Below are 24754 nucleotides of genomic sequence, written 5' to 3' on the forward strand. Positions count from 1 at the left end.
TGCTCCGTAATGAAATGCTCTGCTTAGCAAAACAGGCAGGTTCCAGCCTCCTCTTCACCCTGCTCTGGTGCCCAGCTGAGGCACACAACACAGCAGGTGGCCTCCCAATTTGGAGAACTGGGGCAATTTTCGACCAGTGGCAGGTGGCCCTTCACATCCAACTCCCTACCTCTTTCCTCTATCACGTGCAGTTACACCAGTCAATCCCCAGGCTCTGGCCACACCTGCTTGCGCCCAGCAGGGGTCCCTTTCCAATCTCAGTCACTGTCGACAGGACCCCTTCGGTCTGGGATGCCCGATGTGCACCTTCCTCTGGACCCACCTCCCAGCTGACTTCTTCTTCCTGGTGGTTTCCCCCAGCCCCAGACAGAGGCCACCCATGCCTCCTCTGGGTTCTCAGAGCGTGTTTGGCTCTTAGTCCCAGGACTCAGTTGCTGGCTCAACTCCACTGGCTGGACTGTGACTGCACTTCCAGGGTCCTCCCATCTCAGCTAATGACAATCCACCCTCCCGGCTGCTCAAGCTAAGACCTGGAGTCATCTGTGACTCTCCTCACCCCTCACATCTCACACTTCATCTGTCAGGAAATCCTGCAGCTCTACCTTCAGGACATGTCCTGAATCTGGTCTCCTCTCATCACCCACCGCTAGCACCCCAGTTCCCATGGCTGAAGGTGTCCTCCCAGCTGGCCTCCTGGCTGGTCCCCTCCAGTCTATTCTCCAATAGGCAGCCAGAGTGATCCTTTCAAAACCCAAAAGCCAGATGACGTCATTCCTCTGCTCAGAACCTCCACTGACTTCCCATCTCACCCAGAGATAAAGCGAGAGAGGCCCGAAACACTCAGCCTCCCTGTCCCACCTCTCAGAACTCGTCTCCCCACTTCCTCTCCACCTGCTCCACTCAGTCATGCCAATCTCCCTGAAGCAGCCAGGCGTGCTCCTGCCTTGGACTTTTGCCCTGACTGTTCTCTCTGCCTGGAATGCACTTCTCTCCGAGAGCCGTGTGAATCACACCATCACACCCTTCAGCAAAGCCCTCTGAGCACCCATCTGAAACAGCACCCCACCCCAAACTCAGGCCCACTCCAGCTTTACTTTTCTCTACACTCTACCCGACATACTTTATTTGCTTGAATCCTCTCATGAGAGGGCAAACTCAGAGTAGCATGAATTTTTATGTTTTGTCCACGGCTGTATCCCCAGCATCTAAATAGAACAATACCCAGCATGTAGCCCATTCTCAACAATGTCTGTTTAATGAATGAATGAGGAGAAAGGACTTGGTATGGGCTCTCATGGCCCAGCTGAGGACTCGGGGTCCAGCCTGTAAGTGAAGGCCCAACAGTGGACCAGCGGTACCCCCGCCCCAGCCCACCCACCTATCAAGTCATTTCTCCCCTCCCTGGCCTTGGGAAGCCCCTTTCTGACCATAACTCTTAAGTCCTGCTTGGAAAACTCGGGGCCTGAGTCATTCCCCAGGGCCCTGACTAATTCTCTCTCCATCCCTTGGACCCACCTCCAAGATCCTTCCTCTACAGCATAATGGGAAATCCAGAAAGAGCTCCCCTTGGAGAAGATGGAAAGGAACTGAATGATTTAGAGGAAAATTCAGTTCTTCCTGGCTCATCAATTGAGAAAGTGCAAACTCTCAGGAAGCCAGTGCCTCCGAAAGTGAAACATTAATAGAAATATTACTGGAAAATACCAAACAGGAAGAGAAGGAAAATTCCATTGTGGAAGCAAGGTCCTCTGTCGATGCTCCTTAATGATCTCAGTAACTCGTTTCAGAATCAAAACACGGAAAGAACCGGAAATCAATCAGGCTGTCACCCTTCCTGTGGACTGGAGCTTTGGCCAAACCACCTCCACACCACCCCGGCACAAAGGGCACTGGGCTCAGAACACAAGGTCAACAGCCTGGCCACTGGCTCGGCCAGTACCTGCTGGGAGGCAGGGCGGGCTCCATGCCTCCCTAGACCCTCAGTTTTTCCATCTGTAAAATGGGCGTTACAGCACCTTCCTCACAGAGTGACTCTTAGAATCAAATTAATTATGGGTGTGAAAGTGCCTTTTAAGCTGTGGAATACTCACCCAAATGTAGGAATTTGGGTAGGTCCTACAATGCTAACAGACAGGATTTTTGTAAGAGTTTAAATCTAGCCACAAATAAGGCAGAGAAAATTCAGGCATGAGACTGTGCAGCCTGAGGTGATATGTCACAGTGGTTCAAAACAAAGACCCTAAATCCAGCTTCAAATCTCATCTCTGCCACTTACTGGCAGGGTGACCCTAGACAAGTTACTTAACCTCTCTGCCTCATGCTCTCATATGTAAAATGGGAATGACAGTAGCATCCACCTCAAGGGACTCTGGTGAGCAGTAAGAGTTAGCGCATGTAGAGCACAAAGAACAATGTCTGGCTTAGAGTATATGCAATGGAAGTACTGGCTAATACTGCTATTGTGGAAAGCTCCTTAAATTCGAGTGACTACTCTTTCTTGACTCAAATGCCTCCTCCTCCAAGAAGCCTTCCCTGCTTCCCCCAGTTGAAATGAACCTCCTCCTGACCCTGCTTCTCCTTTAGGTCCACGGAATCAAGGCTCTGCCCAGAACAGCTTCTGTGCCAGGATGGCTCTCAGCTCACACACACCACTTTGTTTATAGATAAATTCTGCCATACAGAGCTGTGTTCTAACCTTGGTTCCTGTGTCCTCACCAGAAAATAAGCTCCTTACAGGCAGGCACTACCCAACCCCTGGTTCATCCCTGTATCCACACAGCTCCTGACAGTGGCCTGCATATGGCAATTTCTCAGTCAACACAAGCCAAACCAGTTACAAGTCAGTGTGGCAGACACCACCAGCAGCCTGTCTCCATCCTGCAGGAACAGCCCCCCTCAGAAAGCCGACGGAGGTGCTGCCATCAGCCAGCCAGCAACCCAGCTCTCTGCTTCAAAGCCACAAATCCCAATTTATTTTCTAGGGCCCAGCCTGAGCTACCCCTTCGCCACAGGCCACTACCACTTGGCTCTCTCAGCACAAGATGAGAAAGTCAGCTCCAAGTGAAACTGCCCAAGGAAGCACTCGACCACAGGCAGGTTCAGCTTTGCTTAAATGGCCAGAGGAAAACACACCTGTTTCAGATTTGCCTTTTAACATCTATTTTATGGGTCAGAAATGCTTTGGGGGAGAGGACGAGGTCAAGTCTTGGGGGTTCAGTCTGGGGAAATCAGTCATGTTCTGAGGTTGTCAGATTAGAAGATGGTCATCTGATCTCCTTCAAGGAAACTTAGGTTCCTTGTTGACAAGGGCCAAGACACCAGTTTTTTTTTTTTTTCTTAAAAGAGCACACACGGCCTCGCCAGTCCTTGAATGAGAAGACGTAAGTTACAAGACACACATCTTGTGATCTTGTGCAGCTGTCCCTTGGGAAGTGGCAACTCTGTGTGCAGAATTTCTCTATGAAATAACTCAAGTGCTGCATTAACATCTCATTTATGGAACTCAGAGGGAGATGAGGGAGGGAGAGAGAAAAGCCAGCTCAGGGGCGCCTTTGGGGACCATCAAAGCCCAGACTGAAAGGGATGGGGGAGGGGGTGCAAGAAGAGGAGCATTAAGTGAAGGGGAGCAGGAGACATACAACACACATTTCAGTAAATATCAGAGTCTTGGGACTTCCCTGGTGATGTAGTGGTTGAGAATCCACCTGCCAATTCAGGGGACACGGGTTTGATCCCTGGTCTGGGAAGATCCCACATGCCGCAGAGCAACTAAGACCGTGCACCACAACTACTGATCCTGCGCTCTAGAGCCCACGGGCCACAACTACTGAGCCCACATACCAAAACTACTGAAGCCCGTGCGCTCTAGGGCCTGCATGCTGCAACTACTGAAGCCCGCATGCCTAGAGCCCATGCTCCGCAACAAGAGAAGCCACCACAATGAGAAGCCCGTGCACCGCAACGAAGAGTAGCCCCTGCTCGCTGCAAATAGAGAAAGCCGGTGTGCAGCAATGAAGACCCAACGCAGTCAAAAAAATAAATAAATAAAAAATCAGAGTCTTACTATCTCCATCTAAATCATTGAAAGGAGAGGAACAAATTGATAAAAAGCATACAGGCTTTGAATTCAGATTGAACAGGTATAAACCGGGCCCCATCACTTGGTAGCTGCGTGACATTAGGCAAGTTATTACCGCTAAGCCTCAGTTTCTTTATCTGTAAAATGGGGGCAATACTATCCATGGTAGAGGAATAGCACTAAAGGCCCCAATTAATGGCCCACCTGTATCCCTGTCCTCTGCCATGGGACTTCGCAGCTCCTCCTCTATCCCTGAATCCTGGCTGGCCTTATGACTTGCTTTGGTCAACAGAATGCAGCAGAAGGGACAGTAGGGACAGTAGGCCAGTTTCTAACCTCAAGAAACTGTATGGGCTTCTGTAATTTCTTGGAACCCTGACACCATCATATGAACAAGGCTAACTCGCTGGAAGATGAGAGACCACATGGAACAGAGCTTACTTGATATAGCCAAGGCCATCCTAAACCAGGCATCCCCGTACATGTAAGAGAGCCCGGCTAGGACTGGCAGGGCAGCACACACACTCCACACTGACCTTAGATGCCTGAGTGAGCCCAGCTGAGGCCAGAAAAACTACTCAGCTGACGTGTGAGTTCATGGTCAATAATAAAGGCTTATCATTTAAAGCAGGGGTTGGAAACTACAGACCACAGGCCAGCTGCCCATTTTTGTAAATAAAGACTGGATACAGCTATACCCTTTTAATTTATGTATTGTCTATGTCTGCTTTCAAGCTACAATGGCAGAATAGTTGTGATGGGGGCTGTCTGGCCTGCAAGCTAAAATTATTTACTAACTGGCTCTTTAAGAAACTTTGCTAACCTCTGGTTTAAAACCAGAGTTTGGGGTGATTTGTTATGCAGCAATAGCTAACTGATACAGTACATAAACCCCTTCTCGGGTGATTGTAAGGATTCAATGACCAATTAAGTGGTTAGCCTGAAGCCTGGAGAACGTATTTCTCTTCTGGGGAATCAATGGGAAAAACTGGATTTGATATGCAGCATTTTTCTCACACTACTTTCAAGGGACAGGACTTCAAAGGAGAAAGTGTTCCAAGCCAAACCACAGCTACCAAGCTTGGCTCTTACCTTTCCAATCAATTACTTTCTCAGAACTGGAGAATGTGGCTGTTAACCAAATAGAAATGACTGACAGCTCATGCTTGACCCTGGCTTCAATCAAGCTATACATCAATGATTTGAAGTGAAAAGGACTGAAAGACGAGTCACAACTCCCCACAAAGACACGTGAGACACTCTCTTCCTGTTGTGGCTCCAACCTCCATCTGCAACCTCCTGCCACACCCACCCTTCAGAGCCTCCAACCATTCTCCTGGCACAAGCTTCTGCATGGAGAAGCTCAAATGCTGCCACCCCCTGAAAGCCCTCCTTGAATTCACAGAGTTGAGGCCCTCCCAGCCCTGTGCACACCCTTCTTTTCTGGCATGCCACATGTTGCAACACTGCCTCATTACCCATCTCTGTCTCCCAGACTAGATCTTGAAAAGCTCGTGTTCAACTACAAACTGAAAAGCTTCCCTCTTGGAAAGCTGGCCACCACTTATTCTCTCTGAATTCCCCCCTGCTTAGCACGCTGCTCAGAAACTGTTTGCTGAGTGTTTAAAAAAAAAAAAAAGTTGAACATGATATTATTTATTCCTTAGGAAACATGTTATTTAACTCAACTCTGTGGATGCTGACCAAATATAAATTGTTGGTACACATCAGCATGTATTTAAAACTTGGGGAACTGATGTCATGGTGCATCTTGACTTTCTCAGTTGCAGTGGAAACATTTACTTAATTATGATAAAAGAAACAAGACTTCAGCAGAAAACATAACTGGATGAGCCCTGTTTGGCTGCACAAAAGGAGACCTACCAAGTTACTGGCCTCTTTGTCATCATTATTTTTTTATAAAGACAACCTGAAGGAATAATATTTCCACCTACTAAAGTTTTGTTTTTCTCTTCCCAGGAGTTCAGGCCCTCACTGTGTCTCACTCGGACTGTATTGTAATTGCCTCCTAACTCCAAACCCATTTCCCCCAGACTGCGGCAGCTGTTTGTAACCTGGGATGCTCCTCAACCATGGCTCTGAGTCTATCCTTTTCCTGACTCAACAGTCTTCAAGGATCCCCCTGTGGGGTCTAAACTCAGGCCCCCACGTATCTCACATTGTCACCTCTCATTCCCCAAGTGAGGCCCACTGCAAGAAAGCTCCGGTTTCTAAGAACACTCTCCACATTAAGGTTTCATACATATATTTGCACACACATACGCCCACACACATACATATATGGACACACATATGCATGTACACTCACAGCACAGGCACCTAAGTGCTCCCGCAGGCTGCAGTCAGCCTTCTCCCTGCGCTGAAATTCCACTTCCGTCTTTAGATCCAGCTCAAAGCTGCCTCCTAGGTGAAGACCTCACTAAATTCCCCAAGACAAAAACACTGGGAAACAAACGATGAAAAGACAATGTGTGTAGATGTCCTCCGGAGGCTTAGGCCAAAGATTACTGCCAAGTCTTTTGCAGCCTTTATTCCCTTCCTCCTAGCTCGCCCTTGTACCGAGGGATCTCTGAGCACAAAAATAAGTGCAGGGAAAAGCTGGTTAAACTGAAAACACAGTCTGTTACAGATAATTCTAAAAGGGAAAATGCCCCAAACTGGAGGCTGGCTGAGTGGGGCATACGTGACCAGGTGTGTGTGTGCCCCCCGACTTACCTGGGAGAATAGAAAGATGCCCAAGTATGTGTCAGAAGGAAGCACAGGTAACTAAGGGAAGCAGGAGAAGGGCCCTCCAAAGATAAAGCTGGTTGGGAGGTGGCAATGGAGGCCCTGAAAGGAGTATCTGTGGACCAATAGCTCCTACTCCCAAGCCATAGCAACTCTCAACACAGGCCGATGTTAAAAACACAGGGCTTGGCACACAGGGGGCATTCAACAGTCCTAGGGGTTCTTTTCCTAACTCCTAACAACAGAAAAAAGGAAGCTGGGTCTGAGATTAAGTGGGCTAGAAGTAGGTTTTCCTGGATCTGTGGGTGAGGGGCAGAAGGCGGGCTCTGGGGTGTTCAGGGCTGGATCTGCAGTATGCCTGACCTTCCAAAAGCTATCTGGCTGGAAATAATGTGAAAACCAGGCTGCCTCCTGGCTGCCTAGCCAGGAATGGGGGGTGGGTGTTAGCCCCGGATTAGGAGGCAGCCCCACACAGAGGGCAGAGATGAGGGCATCCAGAGTCTGCATCCCAAAGCAGCTCTGACCAGAAGACCCAGAGGGAGGGTTAAGAAGCCACTGTTGCATTCGTGTTCTCTAAGTGTGGTCCCAGGATCAGCAGCAAAAGATCACCTGAGAATCTGTTAGAAATGCACATTCTCAGGCCCACACCAGGTGTGGTGACTCAGGCACTTCAGGCGATGGGTCTCACAATCTGTGTTTTAACCCGTCCTCCGGGTGCCGGTTTGAGAACCACTGCATACTATGACCCTTCCGGGCTCCTTCCCCTCCTACTCGTTCTCGTTAGAAGGAATCTGGTAGCCACAATCCCTCCAACTCCAAGGATCACAACCTAGTATGTGAAAATGCAGCCCAGAGAGATCTTTTTTTTTTTTTTGACTGCGTTGGGTCTTCGTTGCTGCACACAGGTTTTCTCTAGTTGCAGTGATTAGAGCACAGGCTCTAGGCACGCGGGCTTCAGTAGTTGCAGCACGTGGGCTCAGTAGTTGTGGCTCACGGGCTCTAGAGCACAGGTTCAGTAGTTGTGGCTCACGGGCTCAGTTGCTCCGCAGCATGGGGAAATCTTCCTGGACCAGGGTTCAAACCCATGTCCCCTGCATTGGCAGGCAGATTCTTAACAACTGCGCCATCAGAGAAGTCCCCAGAGAGATCTTTTTAAAAACGACATTTGCTCACATCATTTAGCAGCCTAACCCCCTCACTGGCCCTCACTGTGCTTAGCTTTCAAGGTCCTCCCTGACCCGGGCCCTCCTGTCTCTCTGGGGTCCTGCCCAACTCTAACCTCTGAATTCCAGCCACAGGGCCTTTACCTGTAGTCCCCTACAGCACCAGGCTCTCTTCTGCAGCCAACCATAATAATGGTCCTCCCTGACCACGTCCCATCACGGCACTTATCATGCACACTGCGGCCTAGGCCACAGTATTCACTAGACCCTGCTCTAGTACCCAGCAAGGGAGAGCACAGAGAAGACCTGTAAGAAATACAAACAAGCCAAGTCTTCAACACACTTGACACTCCAGCTATAAAACTTATTATTCCTCAGTATTTGAAACAGTCTTAATTGTAATTAGAAAAAACATTTACTAAAGTTTTGAAAACCATAAAGGAAGACTTTAGTGAGCAAGCAGAACGACAAGCAGTGGTAGAGAAAGGAGATTTGCCCACCTGGGAGGTGGTCATGGAGTAACGGGGGAAGGCACAATCTCTCTGGAGAGCTAGGCTGGGCCGTCCTTCCATCCCCAGGGACTTCAGGTTCTCCCAGGCCAGCACCTAGCCAAGCCTGGGCCACACATAAGGCAGCAGGGAGCCTCTCTGCTGTTTCCCTCATAGATCAACCACAAACCCATAATCCTGGGGGCTCTCGGAGAAACCTCCTCTGTCCCCAAGGCAGCACCTGGGTGGCCACCTGGCTTCCAGCTCTTCGTCATTTAGGTATGGCATCCTGGGTGCTTAGGAAGCCCAGAGTCCATGCTTCCAAGATATGTCCCCAAAACTGGCCCAGAGGGAGGTGGAATCCACCGACTGCCCACGATGCCTTCAGCAGACCCAGAGCGGGGAGGAGGGGGTACTCGGGGGACCTAGGACCTTGGGGAGAGGAAGTCAGGCAGAAAAAAATCAGGAGGGGCATCCCCTTACTCCTCCTGCCTGGAAAACAAAAAAGATCCCTTTCCAAGCACCAGCTGGCAGGTAGGAGCCTGTCTCCCTCTTGTCTGGACATCCAGTCCTAAAAGAAACTCAGACGCCATCAGTCTCCCCCAGCCCACACCTGGGCAAAAGTTTACCTTTGGGAGAAGGTAGGGGGCCAGAGGAGAACAAGAGGGACAGCGGCCTGATAGCCATTGCAAGGCACTGGGCCTCAGATGTAATCAAAACACTGCCTTCCACCAGAAGTAGACAGAACAAGTATTATTTCATGGGGGAAAGGAGGGTGTCACAGGAGTGTGAAGGGGGAGGAGAGGGCCCCATCTGGCTGGAATTAACTAACCTGCTTCAAAGGTGGGGGATCAAGATGGTCTGATTTGTTAGGGAGGGGGGTTGCACAAAATCGTCCGCCTCATCCCTGGGGCTGTATGGGGTGGGGGTAAGGTCAGGAAGGAAGGTGAGGTTTGGAGGGGTGGGTCTCCTTCCAGCTGGCTGGGTAGGCGGACCCCTCCCATGCGCGGCTGGAGGAACTGACAGGTCTAAGTGGAGCGCTCTTGTAGGCCAGCTCACTGCAACTGGAAGAGCACGCTTGGGGGTTCCCGGTGCAGCTCCAGTACAAAAGGCCGCCCCATTTCGAAACCTGGCGCGGGGGGTGGGTCAGGGCAGGGCGTTTAGAGTGATTTACATATATCCATTTAAAGACAGCCGGTCTGAATCTGCCATCGGAAATGGGTAATATCCGGCGAGTCCCTTCCCAGCTCTGGACCTCAGTTTCCCATGTATAGAATCAGGGGCAGGAGGAAGAGGAGGTAGACAAGAGTAAACACGCTTTTAAGTCCGTGACAGCTCTGCCTCTCTGACTTTCCTTCTCGGGGGGCTGAAGGGCTAGTTGGGTGTCTCTTTCTTGGGCAAGGCTGGGCGGGGCGCTCTCGTCAGGCTACTTCCGAAACGGGCACCTGGCTGTGGGCTCAGGGAGAGGACGTTTTGGCAGCAACAGTGAAAGAGACTGTGTCAGGAGGCCGCCGATCGGCGGCAAAGCGCGTGCAGAGGCAGAACTGGGAAGCACCGTTGAGAGGCCTGACCCCAAGGTCCTAGCCCGAGTGGATGTAGGAACTCGAAACTAGAGCGGTGCCTCAGTTTACCCGTGCGCACAGTGGCTCTGGAACCTCGGGTGAAGCCGAGGGGCGCCTTACCTTGTCCTTTTTGCCGGCACCGCTCTCTTCCGCGGCCGAGGCGCCACACTTGTTGAGCAGTTTCTTGCTTCCGCAGGCCGTCGGGCTCCAGGTGCGGCCGCCTGAGCAGGAGCCCCCCGGGTGTTCTGCGGCACCGCCCGCGGCACTCTCCACCTTAATGAGGCGGTGCTTGGGGGAGATGTAGCGCACCTCGGCTGGCGTGGCGGGCCGCCGCTCGCTGCTGCTGCGGTAGAGGTGCGGAGAGCCCGAGGACGAGGACGAAGACGCGGCAGCGCCCACGCCGGAGGAGGCACAGCAGCAGCCCGCGGCGCCCGACGCGGACGAGGCCGAGAAGGCACGCTGGCCCCCGCCTGGCTCCCCGCCGCCGCAGTAGTCCAGGCGGCACATGGCGCGCAGTTTGCGCAGAGACGAGCCGGGCCCGTTGTAAGGGTCCTCAAAGTCGCGCTCCTTCTGTGCGCGGTAGGCGCGGATGAGGTCGCTAGTGCTGCCGCTGTCGTCGGGCAGCGATCCCGACGAGGCCGAGAAGCAGGAGGCGGCGGCCGTACCGCAGGACGCCGAGGTGGCCGAGGGGGCCTGCGGCACGGCCTGGGGGTGCTGCGAGGGCCGCTCGCCCCGGCGCCGCTGCTCGCGGTAGTCGGGCCGCGGCGGCTGCGGGGGGCTCTTGGTCTTGCTGTTGCCCAAGCTGAAGTACTTGTTCAGCCACTTGGCCATGGCGAGAGGCCGCCTAGGGCCGCGGCGCGGGAGCCGGGTCCGCCGCCGCGGCCATTCGGGGGGCAGTGCTGCCGCCCAGGTCCCTCGGCGCCCCGGCCCCGGCGAGGGGCGTCCGGGGCGCCCGCTCCCGACGCCAAGTTCAAGTTCTCTCCGCCGCCTCCTGCCGGCCGCTCCCGGGCTCCGGCCGCTGCAGCACCGCCCTCCGCCTCCTCCGCGCGCCTCCCGGGCTTCGGATCTTGTGCCCTTCGCGGGCGCGTCTCATGGGATCCGGCCGCGGCCCCACAGATAACTAAAGGCCCGGGCTCCCCCCCTCCTCGGACGCTCTGGCCGTGCGCTCCGCCACGGAGCGCGCTCCTGCCCCGTCGGAACCGCAGCCACCGCCTTGGCCCGGATCCCTGGTACTGCTGGAACTTGTCGGCGTCCTCGGCCCCCCACTTCTTCCTTCCCGAGAACGCTGTAGCGAGCTCGGCACCCGGCCGGCTAGCAAGCGGGCCGGAGAGCGAGCGAGCAAGCGACGAAGGAGGGAGGAGGCAGCCGGCGCCCGCCCGAGCCCGCGCGCCCGTGCCCGTCCCGGCGGCGCCTGCTGCTGCCGCTGTCGCCGCCTCCCGAACCGCCGCGTGTGTGACACTCGGGCCGCCAGAGCCCGCCCCGCGCCGCGGCCCCGCCCTCCCCGGGCCAGCGCGCGCCCCGCCCCCAGCCCGCCCCCGCAGACCCCGCCCCGCCCACCCCCACACGTCCTGCTCCCAGACCTCGGCCCTGGCTCCGCCCCTCTTGCGCCCGGGTCCTGGGCAGAAGCAGCTCTCCTCTTCAGCACGCGCCACCTCCTGTGGCCGCCTCGGCGCCAGGCCCTGGGTCTCGCCTGAGGGCGTCGGGGTCCCGCGGCGCAACCGGCCCCGCCTCGCTCGCAGTCCGCCGCCGCCTAGGGCGAGAGGTTGCCAGCCTAAGCCTGCAGCGCGCAGAGGCCAAACCCTTCCCCGGGACCCGCGCGCTGTGCTACCCAGGGATCCCCACTGTTGGGGACACGGGGCTTTTCTAGTTTACGGCGTGACCCGCTTGGAGGAATTACGGTGCCGAGACCCCTTAGGGACAGGGTGTCTATTCCCTACTTAAAGGGACGAAGACTCCGGTTCAGCCCACTGTGCCAGACCTTCGGAGGAATCCTTATGCAAATGAGCGTTTTAGCAATCCAGATGACGGATGCGGCCAGGATAGGCGGCAGGGGTCCGGCCCCCCACCAGTTGGAGAGCCAAGCTAAGGGGAGGTCGGAATGTTTGCTTACCTTTTCACCTCTGAGGAAGTCGTGGCTTTAACCCTGTTCACGGCCAACCTGGCAGAGCGAGCTGTGGGAACGTTTAAAGCCTAAGATTGTAGGAGCTGGCAAGGCTCCATTTAATCCAGGGCCCTCATTTTACAGACGGAGAAACTGAGGCTCAGAGGAAGGTCACCCAGGTGGGCCTGGATGCCAGTTCCCGGTCTGGTGGCGCCGAAATTGTGTCATTTCTACTAGTCTCTACTTTGCAATTTAAGGTCGTCCTCTGATTATTAAAATGCGGAAACTGAGGCCGAGTGAGGAGCACAGCCTGCTCGGTAAAGCTTTTCCTGGGAGGCCGCATATGCTCTGCCGAGGAAGAGGAGCTGCCTAGAAATGAGGTAACTGCCAGTAGAGCCGGTGCTCCTTTGAATTAGGCTGATCAAGCTCCAGAATATGACATACCCTAAGGTATGAATTGACACCTGAGAAATTCTCTAAGGATGCTAACTTATTAGGATGATAGTCCAAATCATTAATTACCTCCACTGGCAACCTGTATATTATAGATGGGCTTTGGGGGAATCTATTTTTTCCTGTATCCCGTAGGAAAAGTGGGGCCTGTTAGGGCAGGGAGCAAGGCCAGTGACTCTTTTGGCCAGAACTGGAGGTGGAGGTCAGACTCGCAGTCTGAGCCTCTTGGGCAGGGAGGGCCTCTTCCCCTGCCTGAGGCCACCGTGGGGAAGTGGCAGAACCAGGACTCCAACTTGGGTCTTACTCTGAATCCTGTGCTCTGTCCACTCAGCCACAAACAGTGAAGCAGTGGAATTGACTGCAAACTGTCCCTTCAGGATCAAGCTATTTGCTCTTCCCCTCTGGTCAGACAGGACTGTCATCCTCTATGAGCCAGTTAAATTTTACAAACCCACTATATGATGCCATAGTCACAGACATCATCAACAACTACATAGCCCCTTCATTGCCTGAGATCTACTTTTTTAGAATTTCACAGGAAATCTATGATGTGGGGGGGTGTGTGTTTGTGGGGTGTCTGGGGGATGGTGAGAGGACCCAGAAGTTGACCTGAGCTAAGATGTTTATTTTGGGTGTCCCTAGACTTAACTATCTCAGATTACCCTTTAAATCATTCCTCTACTGTATAAACACTTAATTATCCCACAAGTAAGAGAGGCTCAAAAAGAAAACCTGAAAGGCAAGGACGTTCTCCTTGCGAGCCCCTCCTTTCAACCAACCACAAATCCCCTCCTGCTCCCTTCCTTCCCATCTCTGCTTCTAGGTTCAGGAAGGAGGAATGGCCAGATCCTGGCAACAGGCCAGGACACCCTGGGCAAGAAAGTCTTCTCCAGGATCTGGAAACGTGTTCCCTGCGTGTGGGTTGCACATGGAAGAGTGATCTCTGCCTTTTCCAAAGGTTTAGGAAGAGAAGTTATATTTCACAACTTATTTTTCCCATTTCACTTTCAGCAGGCCATGGGGTCAGACCCACTTTTCCATGTGATGCCTCTGCTGGGGTATAATTTGCAAGCCAAAATTATTGTAATGCTATAGTATTATGCCAAAAACTTCCAGAGCACTTGTGTATCTGCTCAACCCCTACATGTTCTGTATGTAATTAACCCTCCTCAGCATCCCTACAATCTCGTGTTATTCCCAGTTTACAGATGGGTAACTGACCTAAGATAGTATTTATTTCAAGCAGGCAAAAAAACACATGGGTGTTTTCCTTTGGGAACTAATAGTGACATCTTACAAGACTCAGAGTCAGAAATAATCAGTCTGAAAGGAAACAGAAACGTTCCTGAAAGACGATGTTGGAGAAGCAGTGTGTCAAATGGTTAGAGGAGACAGGGACTTGTAAGAAAAGGATCAGAACACTATAGGTGGTTAGAGCTGGACAGACTCTTTAGAAAGCCAACCACCCCATTTCAGAGAGAAGACGGACCAGTGAAGGGAAGAGGTTGAGTCAAGAGACATGGCTGGGATTGGCATCCAGTCTCTTTGACATCACAAACCCAATTCTATGGCCATCATTCTTGGCATTTTTTACTTTTATATCCCCCCTTCTTGTCCCCAGTTTTCTTATTGGAAGGGTTGGGTGTGGTCCTGTTCCTGTTTCTGCCCTGTCTCAACTTCTCATTTTAGACCAAGGTGGGGACATGGCAGCTCTTTTCTCTGCACTCCCAATATCTGGAGGTAGGCTCTGCCATTGGTGGAGGCCTAGAAAAATGGTGCCACCATCCCAACAGATTCATCAAACAGAACTTTTTCAGTTCAGTCTGTCAAATGTTAATGTCAGTCCCTTGCTATGTACCAGCCTGGGAGTCTGGGCTGGAAGCATGGATTTGAGAGTCATTAATCCTCAGTGAAGACCTGAAGCAAAACCCTCAGTCATCCTTGACACCTTTTTTATTCCTGCTCCATCCAACCCATCAGCAAAGAATATGCAGAATCCTACCATGTCTCACCACCTCCACTGCTCCTACCCCGGTCCAACTCCTTCATCCCTTGACTGTATCATTGCAGGTGTATCCTACCCATTTCCTGATTTCTTTCTCAACGCAGCAACCAGTAATCCTATTAAAAATGAATCTGATTAAATCCCCCATTAAATCCCCATGTCCCGGGACTTTGCTGGCGGTCCAGTGGTTAAGACTCCGTGCTTCCACTGCAGGGGGCACAGGTTCGATCCCTGGTCGGGGAGTTCCCACACGGCATGCTTGCAGCCAAAAAAGAAAAAAGAAAAAAATCCCCATGTCCCTAATAGATGCCAAAAATAGTTACAGTGGCCCATAAGGCCTCACATGACCTAGTCCCCTTAAATTCCCACTCCAGCCAGGCAGCCTCTTTGCTGTTCCTTGAATCCTCTCTCACCTTGGGCCTTTGCACTACATCTCCTCTGCCTGGAATGCTTCCCCACTGCTGTCACCATTCACTCCCTTCTGGTCTTTTTTTATTTATTTATTTTATTTATGGCTGTGTTGGGTCTTCGTTTCTGTGCCAGGGCTTTCTCCAGCTGTGGAAAGCGGGGGCCACTCTTCATCGCGGTGCGCGGGCCTCTCACTATCGCAGCCTCTCTCGTTGCGGATCACAGGCTCCAGACGCGCAGGCTCAGCAATTGTGGCTCACAGGCCCAGTTGCTCCGCGGCATGTGGGATCTTCCCAGACCAGGGCTCGAACCCGTGTCCCCTGCATTGGCAGGCAGATTCTCAACCACTGCGCCACCAGGGAAGCCCCCTTCTGGTCTTTTTTTTAAATGGCACGTGCTCAGTGAAGCCTCTCCTGGGCACCATATCTAGAATTGTCCTCCACACTCAACACTTCCTATCCTCATCTCTGCTTTATTTTTCTGAGTTATCACTCATTCCCATTTCACACACAGCATGTTTTACTTATTGTTCTTGTTTATTCTTTGTCTTGCCCCACGATGGGGTAGGGATCTTTACTCTTTGTTCACTGCATATCTTCTGTGTCAAGAACAGGGCCTGACACCTAGCAGGCATGGGATCAATATTTGTGAAATGAATGAGTGAACGTGAGTGGCTGATCATGGAGGGTAGAATAGCAGAGGGCTAAAGCTTGCCATCTCTCTGCCTCGGACCTGGTGCTAGTGGCTTTAGCTTTGGTCTGGATGTGGGAGCATGTCAGACTTGCCGCATTTTTAAAGCAGATGTGTTCAGGGGATCTGTTCCCAGACTGTGTCTCTTCCGCAGAGGAAGCAGAACGAGATTCATCCCTGTCTTCCCAGCATCCGGAGGGGGCTCCAGGAAGGTTGCGGGGTCCAGGTAGCCCCTTCCACACAAGTCCCAGTCGTGCTGACACGCAAGCCTGTCCGCGGTGTCGCTGAGCCAGCTCTGTTGTTCCCTCCACCTCAGGTACAACTAATCTTAGGAATCTCATTGCTGGTCAAAAGATAATCCTCTATATCTAGATTAAAGACTGTGTTTTGACCATTACTGCGCACTGAATGTTGAGCCAACAATTTAATTGAGCTGTTTATGCTGCTGCCTTGATTTCTTCCCAGAGAATTTGCAACTAATTCCAAGTGTCTCTGTGAATTAAGTGGGCCTCTCCCAACATGCTTTGCCTGTCATTTGCCTGTGCCAAATCCCACTTGTCCTTGTGTTACCCAATTATGGGCTCTCCCTCACAGCTGTATGTGGCCGGGACCACTTCCAGCCCACTTCCTCCTCGAGGTGGCCATTAATTATATGGCCCCGAGAATGGCCATACCCCAGGACAGCCTCTATGGTACCTGCAGCAGTAGAAAGGGAGGGTGGAGGTGAGGACTGGGACAGCAGCAGAGAGGACATAAATCAGACTGACCCCTTTGAAGTCACCTCTAGGAGACTGACAATAACCCCCTAACAAGAGGATACAAGTGTCTTTAGCACAGTTAAGTGTGATGGAAGGAAAAGAGTTTTGGATGGAGGTCAAGACTGCTGAGTTCTTATCCTGGCTCTCTTCTGACTTCCTACATGACCTCTACGGCCTCGATGTTACTATTTATAAAATGGGAGCTGGCAGATCATTGTTTCTCATTCCATGTCATGGAGTGTCTAAGGGCAGGGTTGCCAGATTTAGAAAAAATGAAACAAAATAACAGTAACAAAAATGGACATCCATGCAATATTTGGGATATACTTATAGTAAAATATTATTTGTTGTTTATTTAGAATTCAAATTTAACTGGGTGTCCTATATTTTATCTGGTGATCTCAGGCAAGTGTCCTCATGGGAGATAAAGGGGGCTCCCCACCCCTAGCCCAGCCTCTGCTGATGAAATGTATGAGATCAGACCTCTCAACTCCAGCTGAAAATTTAGAATCACCTACAGAGCTTATACAACATCTAGTGACCAGTCTGTATTCCAGACCAATTAAATCAGAATTCTGAGGGTGGATTCAGGAATTAGTCTATATTTTTTTTTTCTCCCCAGATGAGTCCAATGTGCAGCCAAGTTTGGAAACCACTGGACTAGAGCAAGGGTTCTTAAAGTGAGGTCCCAGGACCAGAGCATCAGCTTCACCTGAGAACCCATTAGAAATATAAATTCCGACTTGCAGACCTTCAGAATCAGAAACTGGGTGTTGTGGCCCAGAAAGCCCTCCAGGGACTCTGCTGTATCTGAAGTTTTAGAGCCAGTTTAAAAGTTCCTTTGATGCCAGTAGGGCACCTGATCAGCAAGTGGGTGCTAGAAAAGCGAATTGGTTGATTTGCAGTGATGCATCTTAATGGTCAAACTGCCTATCCTCTAGCAATTGCAGTCTAAATTATGGGGTTTGCAACCCACCAAATGCAGTGACTTTTTGAGTCTCAAACTTTGGTCTGATGGCAGTCTTGAAGGCTACTATCGTCACCTGGCAGCATGACAGGTTAGGCCAGGAAAAGCCAGAAGTAGGCCAGAGGAGTCTGAGGGCATAAAATTCTGGGTCAGGCAGCCTGAAGGCACAGCGGAAGGGGCTTGGAGCCCATGAGCAAGGAGGAAGCAGAAAGTGTGACAGAAAGGAACCAGACAGGGTCAGGGGGGGCAGGAGGTCAGCCCAGGTCCCAAGGAGATGAGGTGGGGATGGGGTGGGGAGGAGCAGTGAGAAATAAAGATATCTCCAGGGCTGGTTAGGCCAAGTCAGACACTGCTTCTGCGAGGAGCCAGGACCAGGGCAGGCCAGAGCTGAGGCCAACCAGTGGAGGTGGGGAAGGAAGGCTGTGCTTGTTTTGTGATGATCAAAAACAGAGCAGCGTTTTTCTGCAGCCTCGGAAGACTAAAATACAAGCCCACTGGCACCGTCAGGTTTTTGTCTATGGGGGTCTCACAGTTCCAGGTTGATTTGTTTTGGGGGATGCCAGGTGCCCAGGATGTGTGACTCTCCTGTCCTTGAGAGACTTCTGGAGGGCAAGTCGTTGGGGCTGTGCATGACTCATTGCTGTCCACCCCCAGGATTCCCTCAGCACCTGCCAAATGCTAGGCCCTGAGTGACTGTGTGTGAAACTGAATCCCATAGGGATCCAACAAAGCAGGGTTCTTAAATATGAGTTATCACCTCAGGCCCTAATAAACCACACCAGTGAGGAACCACAGACATTCCACATGCAAAAGGGCACTTGTCACCCTTGTAGAATCATCGAAGACTCTGCTCCCTGCTGCCTGCCTTTCTCCCTTCTTTCCACAGAGCTCGTCTCCTGTACAAAGCGCAGCTCCCCGACACTGTAGGGAACAATTGAAAAAGAAGGCATAAAGGCAGCAAACATCGAAACCTCCAAGATTACACTTACCTGGGTTCTAATGCGAACGACTTTGTGTGCTAGTGTGTAAAACTATAAATCTGAGGCCTTTAATCTGATTCTCATCTCCAAAATAAACTTCGGAGTTCCTAAAAGGTACAATATTACTTTAAGCCCTGCAGTTGGGAAAGTGATTTATTTCTTCATTGTTAAACCACACACACACAGATGTTCTTCTGATGCAATTTCCATCCTCTCATTTTCGTTGTAATATTTAAAGACAATTTTTATTTTTTAATTTTTCGTAACATCTTTATTGGAGTATAATTGCTTTACAATGGTGTGTTAGTTTCTGCTTTATAACCAAGTGAATCAGCTAGACATATACATATATCCTCATATCTCTTCCCTCTTGCATCTCCCTCCCACCCTACCTATCCCACCCCTCTAGGTGGTCACAAAGCACCGAGCTGATCTCCCTGTGCTATGTGGCTGCTTCCCATTAGCTATCAGTTTTACATTTGGTAGTGTATATATGTCCATGCCACTCTCTCACTTCTGTCCCAGCTTACCCTTCCCCCTCCCTGTGTCCTCAAGTCCATTCTCTATGTCTGCGTCTTTATTGCTGTCCTGCCCCTAGGTTCTTCAGAACGTGTTTTTTTTTTTTTAAAGATTCCATATATATGTGTTAGCATACGGTATTTGTTTTTCTTAAAGACAATTTTTAAAAGTCATTTTCCATGCATAATTTTCTACTGCTACGTTTTATTTTTTTCTTGAATGACAGTGGTTACCATGCTGCCATCTGAGCCTTACCTGAGGGGGTACATTGTTCTTAGCCGGAGCCAGGAAAGAGTTAAAGTTGCAAAGGGCAGTCTGTCATCTGTCTCAGTTTGGGGATGGAGTGGGGCTGGAGACTGCCCAATTGTCTCTTTCCCTCCCTGGGGCTGAGTGCAGGATGTTGAATCTCCCAAAATAACTCTGACCATGTGGGTAAATGCCTGCCCAGAGCTGGTTTGGAATAGAAGATTCTCAGGATCAGAGCGGAGCTCTCCCGGCCAAATGATCTGATCTGGCTGGAAGAGAGAGGAGCCCAGCACCTTCCAAACCAAATGTCCACTAACAAGCCCTCACCTGGCCCCAGGGAAAACCAGGTGATCCCCGTCAGCTTCTTTCACCCAGGTGGCAGCCCACAGAGTGACCATCCCCAGACAGAGTCCTGTAAGGCCAGTGGGAGAGGTCCCATCAGATCCAGGGCAGAATCTAAGTGAGCCTCTCAGTCACTGGAATTTCTGGAGCCCTTGGGGTTTGCAAGATGCTGTAGAATCACCGTTTATTGCACATGTCCAGAGGAGGGAACTGCTGGCTTTTGTGGCTTCCCAGAGTCATGTTGAGTGGAGGGGTTCCTTCTGCCTGGGCCTCGAGCTCGCTCTGATCGCTGTAGTCCCAAGGTGCAGACAGTGATGGATTTGGGGGGTCCCCTCACCCCCAATACTGGGGCAGCATTTCATTCATATACTTTGAGTCTGGAGCTGGCAAAGCCCAGAGAGAAACATTGCTTTCCTAAGTCTCCTGCTTTTATCTTTATGTACAACTCGATTCGTATTTCCGTTTGTCCCCATTTGTGGACATTTTTGTGGTGGGTATAACCTTTTAATGTTATTATTAGGCTCTAACCACAGGAATCCACTTCTCCAATGGACCAATTTTGCTATAAAGTAGCACGTTCACCCTGGCCACGGTGTGGGTCAAGGGTGCTTAAACTCTGAGTGTGCCCCAGAATCACCTCAGAAAACAGCATTAGAATGTACACTGCCAACACTGCAGAGAAGACGACTCAGAGCCTAGTGGGGCTCAGGAATCTGCATTTTTACATGAACCACAGCTGATTCTGCTCAGACGAGCCAACTATCCCACTTTGAGAAGCTCTGGCTAGTCTCTGAGCTCTGATCCACGGTGTGAACCAAGAAATCATGGGTGGAGGCATTTCTTACTTTTGTTCCCAAGACCCAACGTTCAGAGGGTCGGCCAGCCTGCCTCTCAGGCAGCGTGTCCCTGCAGGGCATCATGTCTCCTCACCTGTGCATTCTAAGGGGCATATGGTTCTTCTTATTTATCCTGAGCAAATCTCCCTCAGAGGCCAGTGTAACGGATTCTGAGAAGTGGGGATTAGGCGGGAGGAAGGGAGGAGAACAAATGTGGACACAGAACACAAGAGGACGCTATGCTGGCCACTGTGCTCCAGGCTTCGTCGTCCCACAGAAGCGCATATGGTGGGCACTAACACCCATCTTCCAGCTGAGGACGTGAGGGCTCAGAGGTCACACAGCTAATAAGAGCTGGACTCAGGTATGTTCGATTTAAAGGCCTCCTTTCTTTCCTTGGATTTTTTTGTTTGTTTGTTTGTTTTGGAGTCAGGATGGATGCATTTAAAAATTTTTTTAACTTTTTATTGTGAAAGATTTCAAACTACAGAAAAATTGCAAGAATAGTACAACCTACCCCACAGACCCTTTAATTGTTAACGTTTTGCCACATCTGCACTCTACCTATTGTCGACTGAAAGAAACAAAACAAAACTGCACAACATGAGAGCTGTGAGTTCAGTTTCATTTGGGGACTTACTGAGGACTATAGCCTGGGAGACAGCCTCTCAGATAGCTCTGAGAAACTGCTCCAAAGAGGTGGGGGGGGGCAGGTCAGTGTATATATGATTTTGGTGAAGGGGGTACATGCAATCAAGCACACATCTCTGCAGAAGACTGCTGCTGGTCACAGGGAGCAGATGTCTCCATTAATGATTTTAGTGCTTTTCTAGGTGTGAGAAGATGCAAGAAATTGGGTTCATAAAATTTCCTCCTGAAAATATCTATCTGAAGGCCTGTTCTGCCGGGTTTTCCAGATCAAAGTGCCTTGTCCCTGATCTCCATCCTGAACTCCTTTCAGGGTGTGTTAAAGGTCAGCGACTGCAGTGGCTAGAGACTTCATTCTTGGAGAACCAGATGGTGAGCAACACTTTTTAATTGTGTCTATATCCATCCATCTATCTATCTATCTATCAATTTTGCTAATTCATTTGAGAATGACTTGAAAGCGCTTGATTTACTCCTAAATATTTCAGCTCATCTCCAGAGAACAGTGGCATTCTTCCACAAAGCCACAGTAAAATTATCACACTTGGGAAGTTTAACATTAATACATTACTATTTGATATTTGGTTTACTTTACCAATTGTTTATAAAATGTCCTTTATAGCATTTTTTTTTTTTGATTCAGCATCCAATTCAGGATCATTCGTTGTATTTAGTTGTCACATTTCTTTAGTCTCTTCTCATCTAGAGCTTGGCATTCCAGTATTTATTTTTTGTCTTTTATGACACTGACATGTTTCAAGAGACCAGGCCAGTTGTTTTGCAGAATATCCCTCAGTTTGGATTTGTCACATTGCTTCCTCATGATTGTAGTCTTCTTAGGGCTTTGTGTCAGAGGGACAAAGGCTTTGCCCTTTTGATTGTCCTCCACTGCCTCTTGCCAGATGAGGGTCAAGGTTGGCCCTTTGTACTGTTATAAGGACCAGTTTTGGAAGAAAAGCAGCATAGCTTGGGGGAATGAGTGCAGGCCTTGATCATAGCTGCCTCCCATTCTGAGGCACGAGATTTTTCAGGAAAATACTTAGAGACCACTGCAAAATGTCATGTCTGCCTAAGCCTAAAGTTTGACAGTGCCAGAGGAGCGAAAACCTGGCTTCTGCCTTATTCTGCCTTTCACATCTTGGCAAGTGCTTCTCCTTGAAGAACTGCTGTCTCTGAAGGCAGGGATTCTGGAACATGCACTTCCCAGACTTCTAGCCCCTTGATAAAGGGAAGAACATAGAAGGGTCATTGCCTCTATCATTTACTGGGCCAGTAGAAGTCTTTCCTGGGGAGTCTTCTGATGGAACTAGTGGGGAAGACTTCTGGGGTCACAACTAGACGTACTGGTTGTACTGGTTACCTTGGAGGCTATCCTCCCTGACTTTTGGAGGAAGCCCAGCTGTGGTAGGAGAGAATGAGGCTCTCAAAGAGTGAGAACAGAGTGAAAAACATAGGTGGAGATGGAGAGGGAGAGGAGGAGGGAGGGGAAGAGAGAGATGGAGGTGGAGATGGGGTGTGGGAGGGAGGGAGAGAGAGAATGAGAGAGAGAGAACACTCAGGAAAGCTGATGACACTGTGACATTGTGTCAACCCTGGGTTTGGTCATACCCTTTGCCACTGCTGTCCATGTCCTTCTCAATTATTTCAATTCATAAATTTCTTTTTTGCCTAAGCTAATTTAATTTGCTGTTACTTGCAACCAACAGGGTCCTAATGAATAGCAGGGAGGACATTAGTGTCCAAGGGCAATGTGTGCTGTGCAAAGAAGAAGAACAAAGTGAAGAAAGTGGTAGGAGCACCCAGAGGAGAAGGTAATAAGAAGAGAGTTCATCTCCATTTTATCTTTTATCTTGGAAATATTATTTTAGCCATAATGTTTTTCTTAGTTGTTACTTCTCATGGCTGTTACTTCCTTCCAGAATACTCTTCTTCTTTTCCTTCTTATGATGTTTTGATTTATAATAAGAGATATATATTTGGTCTTCATCCCGTTCCTTCCACAGAGCTCCTAAAACCCTTGGAATTTCTTAAGTGTTAAGAGCACAAATGTGAAATGGGTGTCTTTTGTTATTCTGAACAAGCCCCTTTCAACCACACCTGAGTTTATGTTAATGAGGTGACTTTGGGAAAGCTCCTCGGGCTGGGGGCTGGATGCTGGGGGACTAACAACCAGTGATTAGAGTGTTGAAACTTTCAGCCCCCCTTCCAGGAAGGGGAGAGGGGCTGGAGGTTGAATTAATTGTCAATGGCTAATTTTTAATCAGTCGTGCCTATGTAATGAAACCTCCTTAAAAACTCAAGAGTAGAGTGTGGAGAGTTTCTCGGTTGGTGAACACATTTGGAAAGAGTGGTGCCCTGGAGAATGCATGGAAGCTCTCTGTGCCCCTTCCCACATACCTTGCCATGTGTCTCTTCCATCTGGCTGTTCCTGAGTTATATCCTTTTGTAATAACCAGTAATCTAGTAATTCCTGGGTTCTGTTCTAGCAAATTAATCAAACCTGAGGAGGGGGTAGTGGGAATCTCCAAGTTATAACTGGTCTGTCAGAAGCACAGGTAACTGGACTTGCAATTGGCCATCTGAAGGTGGTGTGGGGGATACGGTCTGTGGAACTAAGCCCTTAATTTATGGGATCTGATGCTATCTCCTGGTAGATAGTGTCAGAGTTGAGTTAAATTGTTGGATACCCAGTTGGTGTCACAGAATTGCTTGATGTTTGGAAAACTCACATATCTGGTGCCAGAAGTAGTGTGGTGGTAGAATGAGATTAAAGGAGATACGTAGGAGTATTTTCCTTTATTTTATTTTATTTTATTTTTTTTGACCACACCACGCGGCTTGCAGGATCTCAGTTCCCCAACCAGGGATTGAACCCAGGCCACGGCAGTGAAAGCCCAGAATCCTAACCACTAGGCCACCGGGGAACTCCCAGGAGTATTTTTCCTTTACACTTTTGTTTCTGAAATACTTCCTTTCTTCCAAACACCAGTTCAAATCTGCTCCCTCCAGGGCCTCCTCAACTATTTCACCTCATTTCTTAATTCTTAAATTTCTTGGCACAGAACAGTCAAACATCAAATTATTAAAATCTTTTTGTGTGTTTTGACTCTTCTTATTGACTCTGAATGCCTCAAGGTCATGGACTACATCTTACATCCCCTCTGCAATCCCCCATCCCCAGGTTTATCACCATTGACCTGTGCTCAATTAATACCAGGGAGTTGATGGACTGATTGCTCAGTGAGGATGCTGAAGTTGCCATGGGCAATAAACTGGAAGAGTAGGCGTGGAGGAGATGAATGCTGTCCAGGTGCCAGCCATCCAGGAATAAAGAAGCCTTTCCAGAAAGAGTAATCAAGCTCACTCAAAAGGGCTTGGCACACATGGGTGGGTCCCAAGCCGCGCACCTCTCCTAGTGGCCACAAGGGGGCGGCAGAGGGCACAGTCCAGTTCTCAAACTGTAGGTATGGCACTTGGATCTGCCAGCTGGTCAGCTAGCTGAGCCCTGCTGGAAAGGAGATCTTGGTCTAAGTGTTTTGCACAGGATAAGGTGGGCCTTATCCCAACCTAGACTAAAGTTGGGAAAGCCATAGGATGAACAAGTGGATGGCAGACATCAACAGGCATCTAAGAGTATGAGCTGGACCCTACAAAATCAAAGCAATCAGTGATCTTTAAAGATATCTAGACATTCTGCTAAGGACAAGGGGGCTGCCTCAGTGTTTTGGTGAAGGAAGAAGGAAGTCCAGGCATGGTATCGTG

General features: G+C 50.1%; 1 protein-coding gene across 4 annotated transcripts in view; it reads right to left on the bottom strand.

The window, feature by feature from the left end:
• Nucleotides 1–11368, bottom strand: part of SHB (SH2 domain containing adaptor protein B) — a 133304-nt gene extending 121936 nt beyond the window's left edge. For 3 of the 4 annotated variants that reach the window (XM_059925120.1, XM_059925117.1, XM_059925119.1), the window contains exon 1: nucleotides 10160–11127. In XM_059925120.1, coding sequence (XP_059781103.1) covers nucleotides 10160–10870 — 711 coding nt within the window. In that variant the 5' untranslated portion in view covers nucleotides 10871–11127. Of the gene's footprint in view, nucleotides 1–10159 lie in introns of all 4 variants that reach the window. The other variant, XM_059925116.1, reaches the window with a different exon arrangement.
• Nucleotides 11369–24754: the final 13386 nt, after the last annotated feature.

Source organism: Balaenoptera ricei, chromosome 6 (assembly GCF_028023285.1).
Source record: "Balaenoptera ricei isolate mBalRic1 chromosome 6, mBalRic1.hap2, whole genome shotgun sequence".
In the NCBI taxonomy this organism is placed as follows: domain Eukaryota; kingdom Metazoa; phylum Chordata; class Mammalia; order Artiodactyla; family Balaenopteridae; genus Balaenoptera; species Balaenoptera ricei.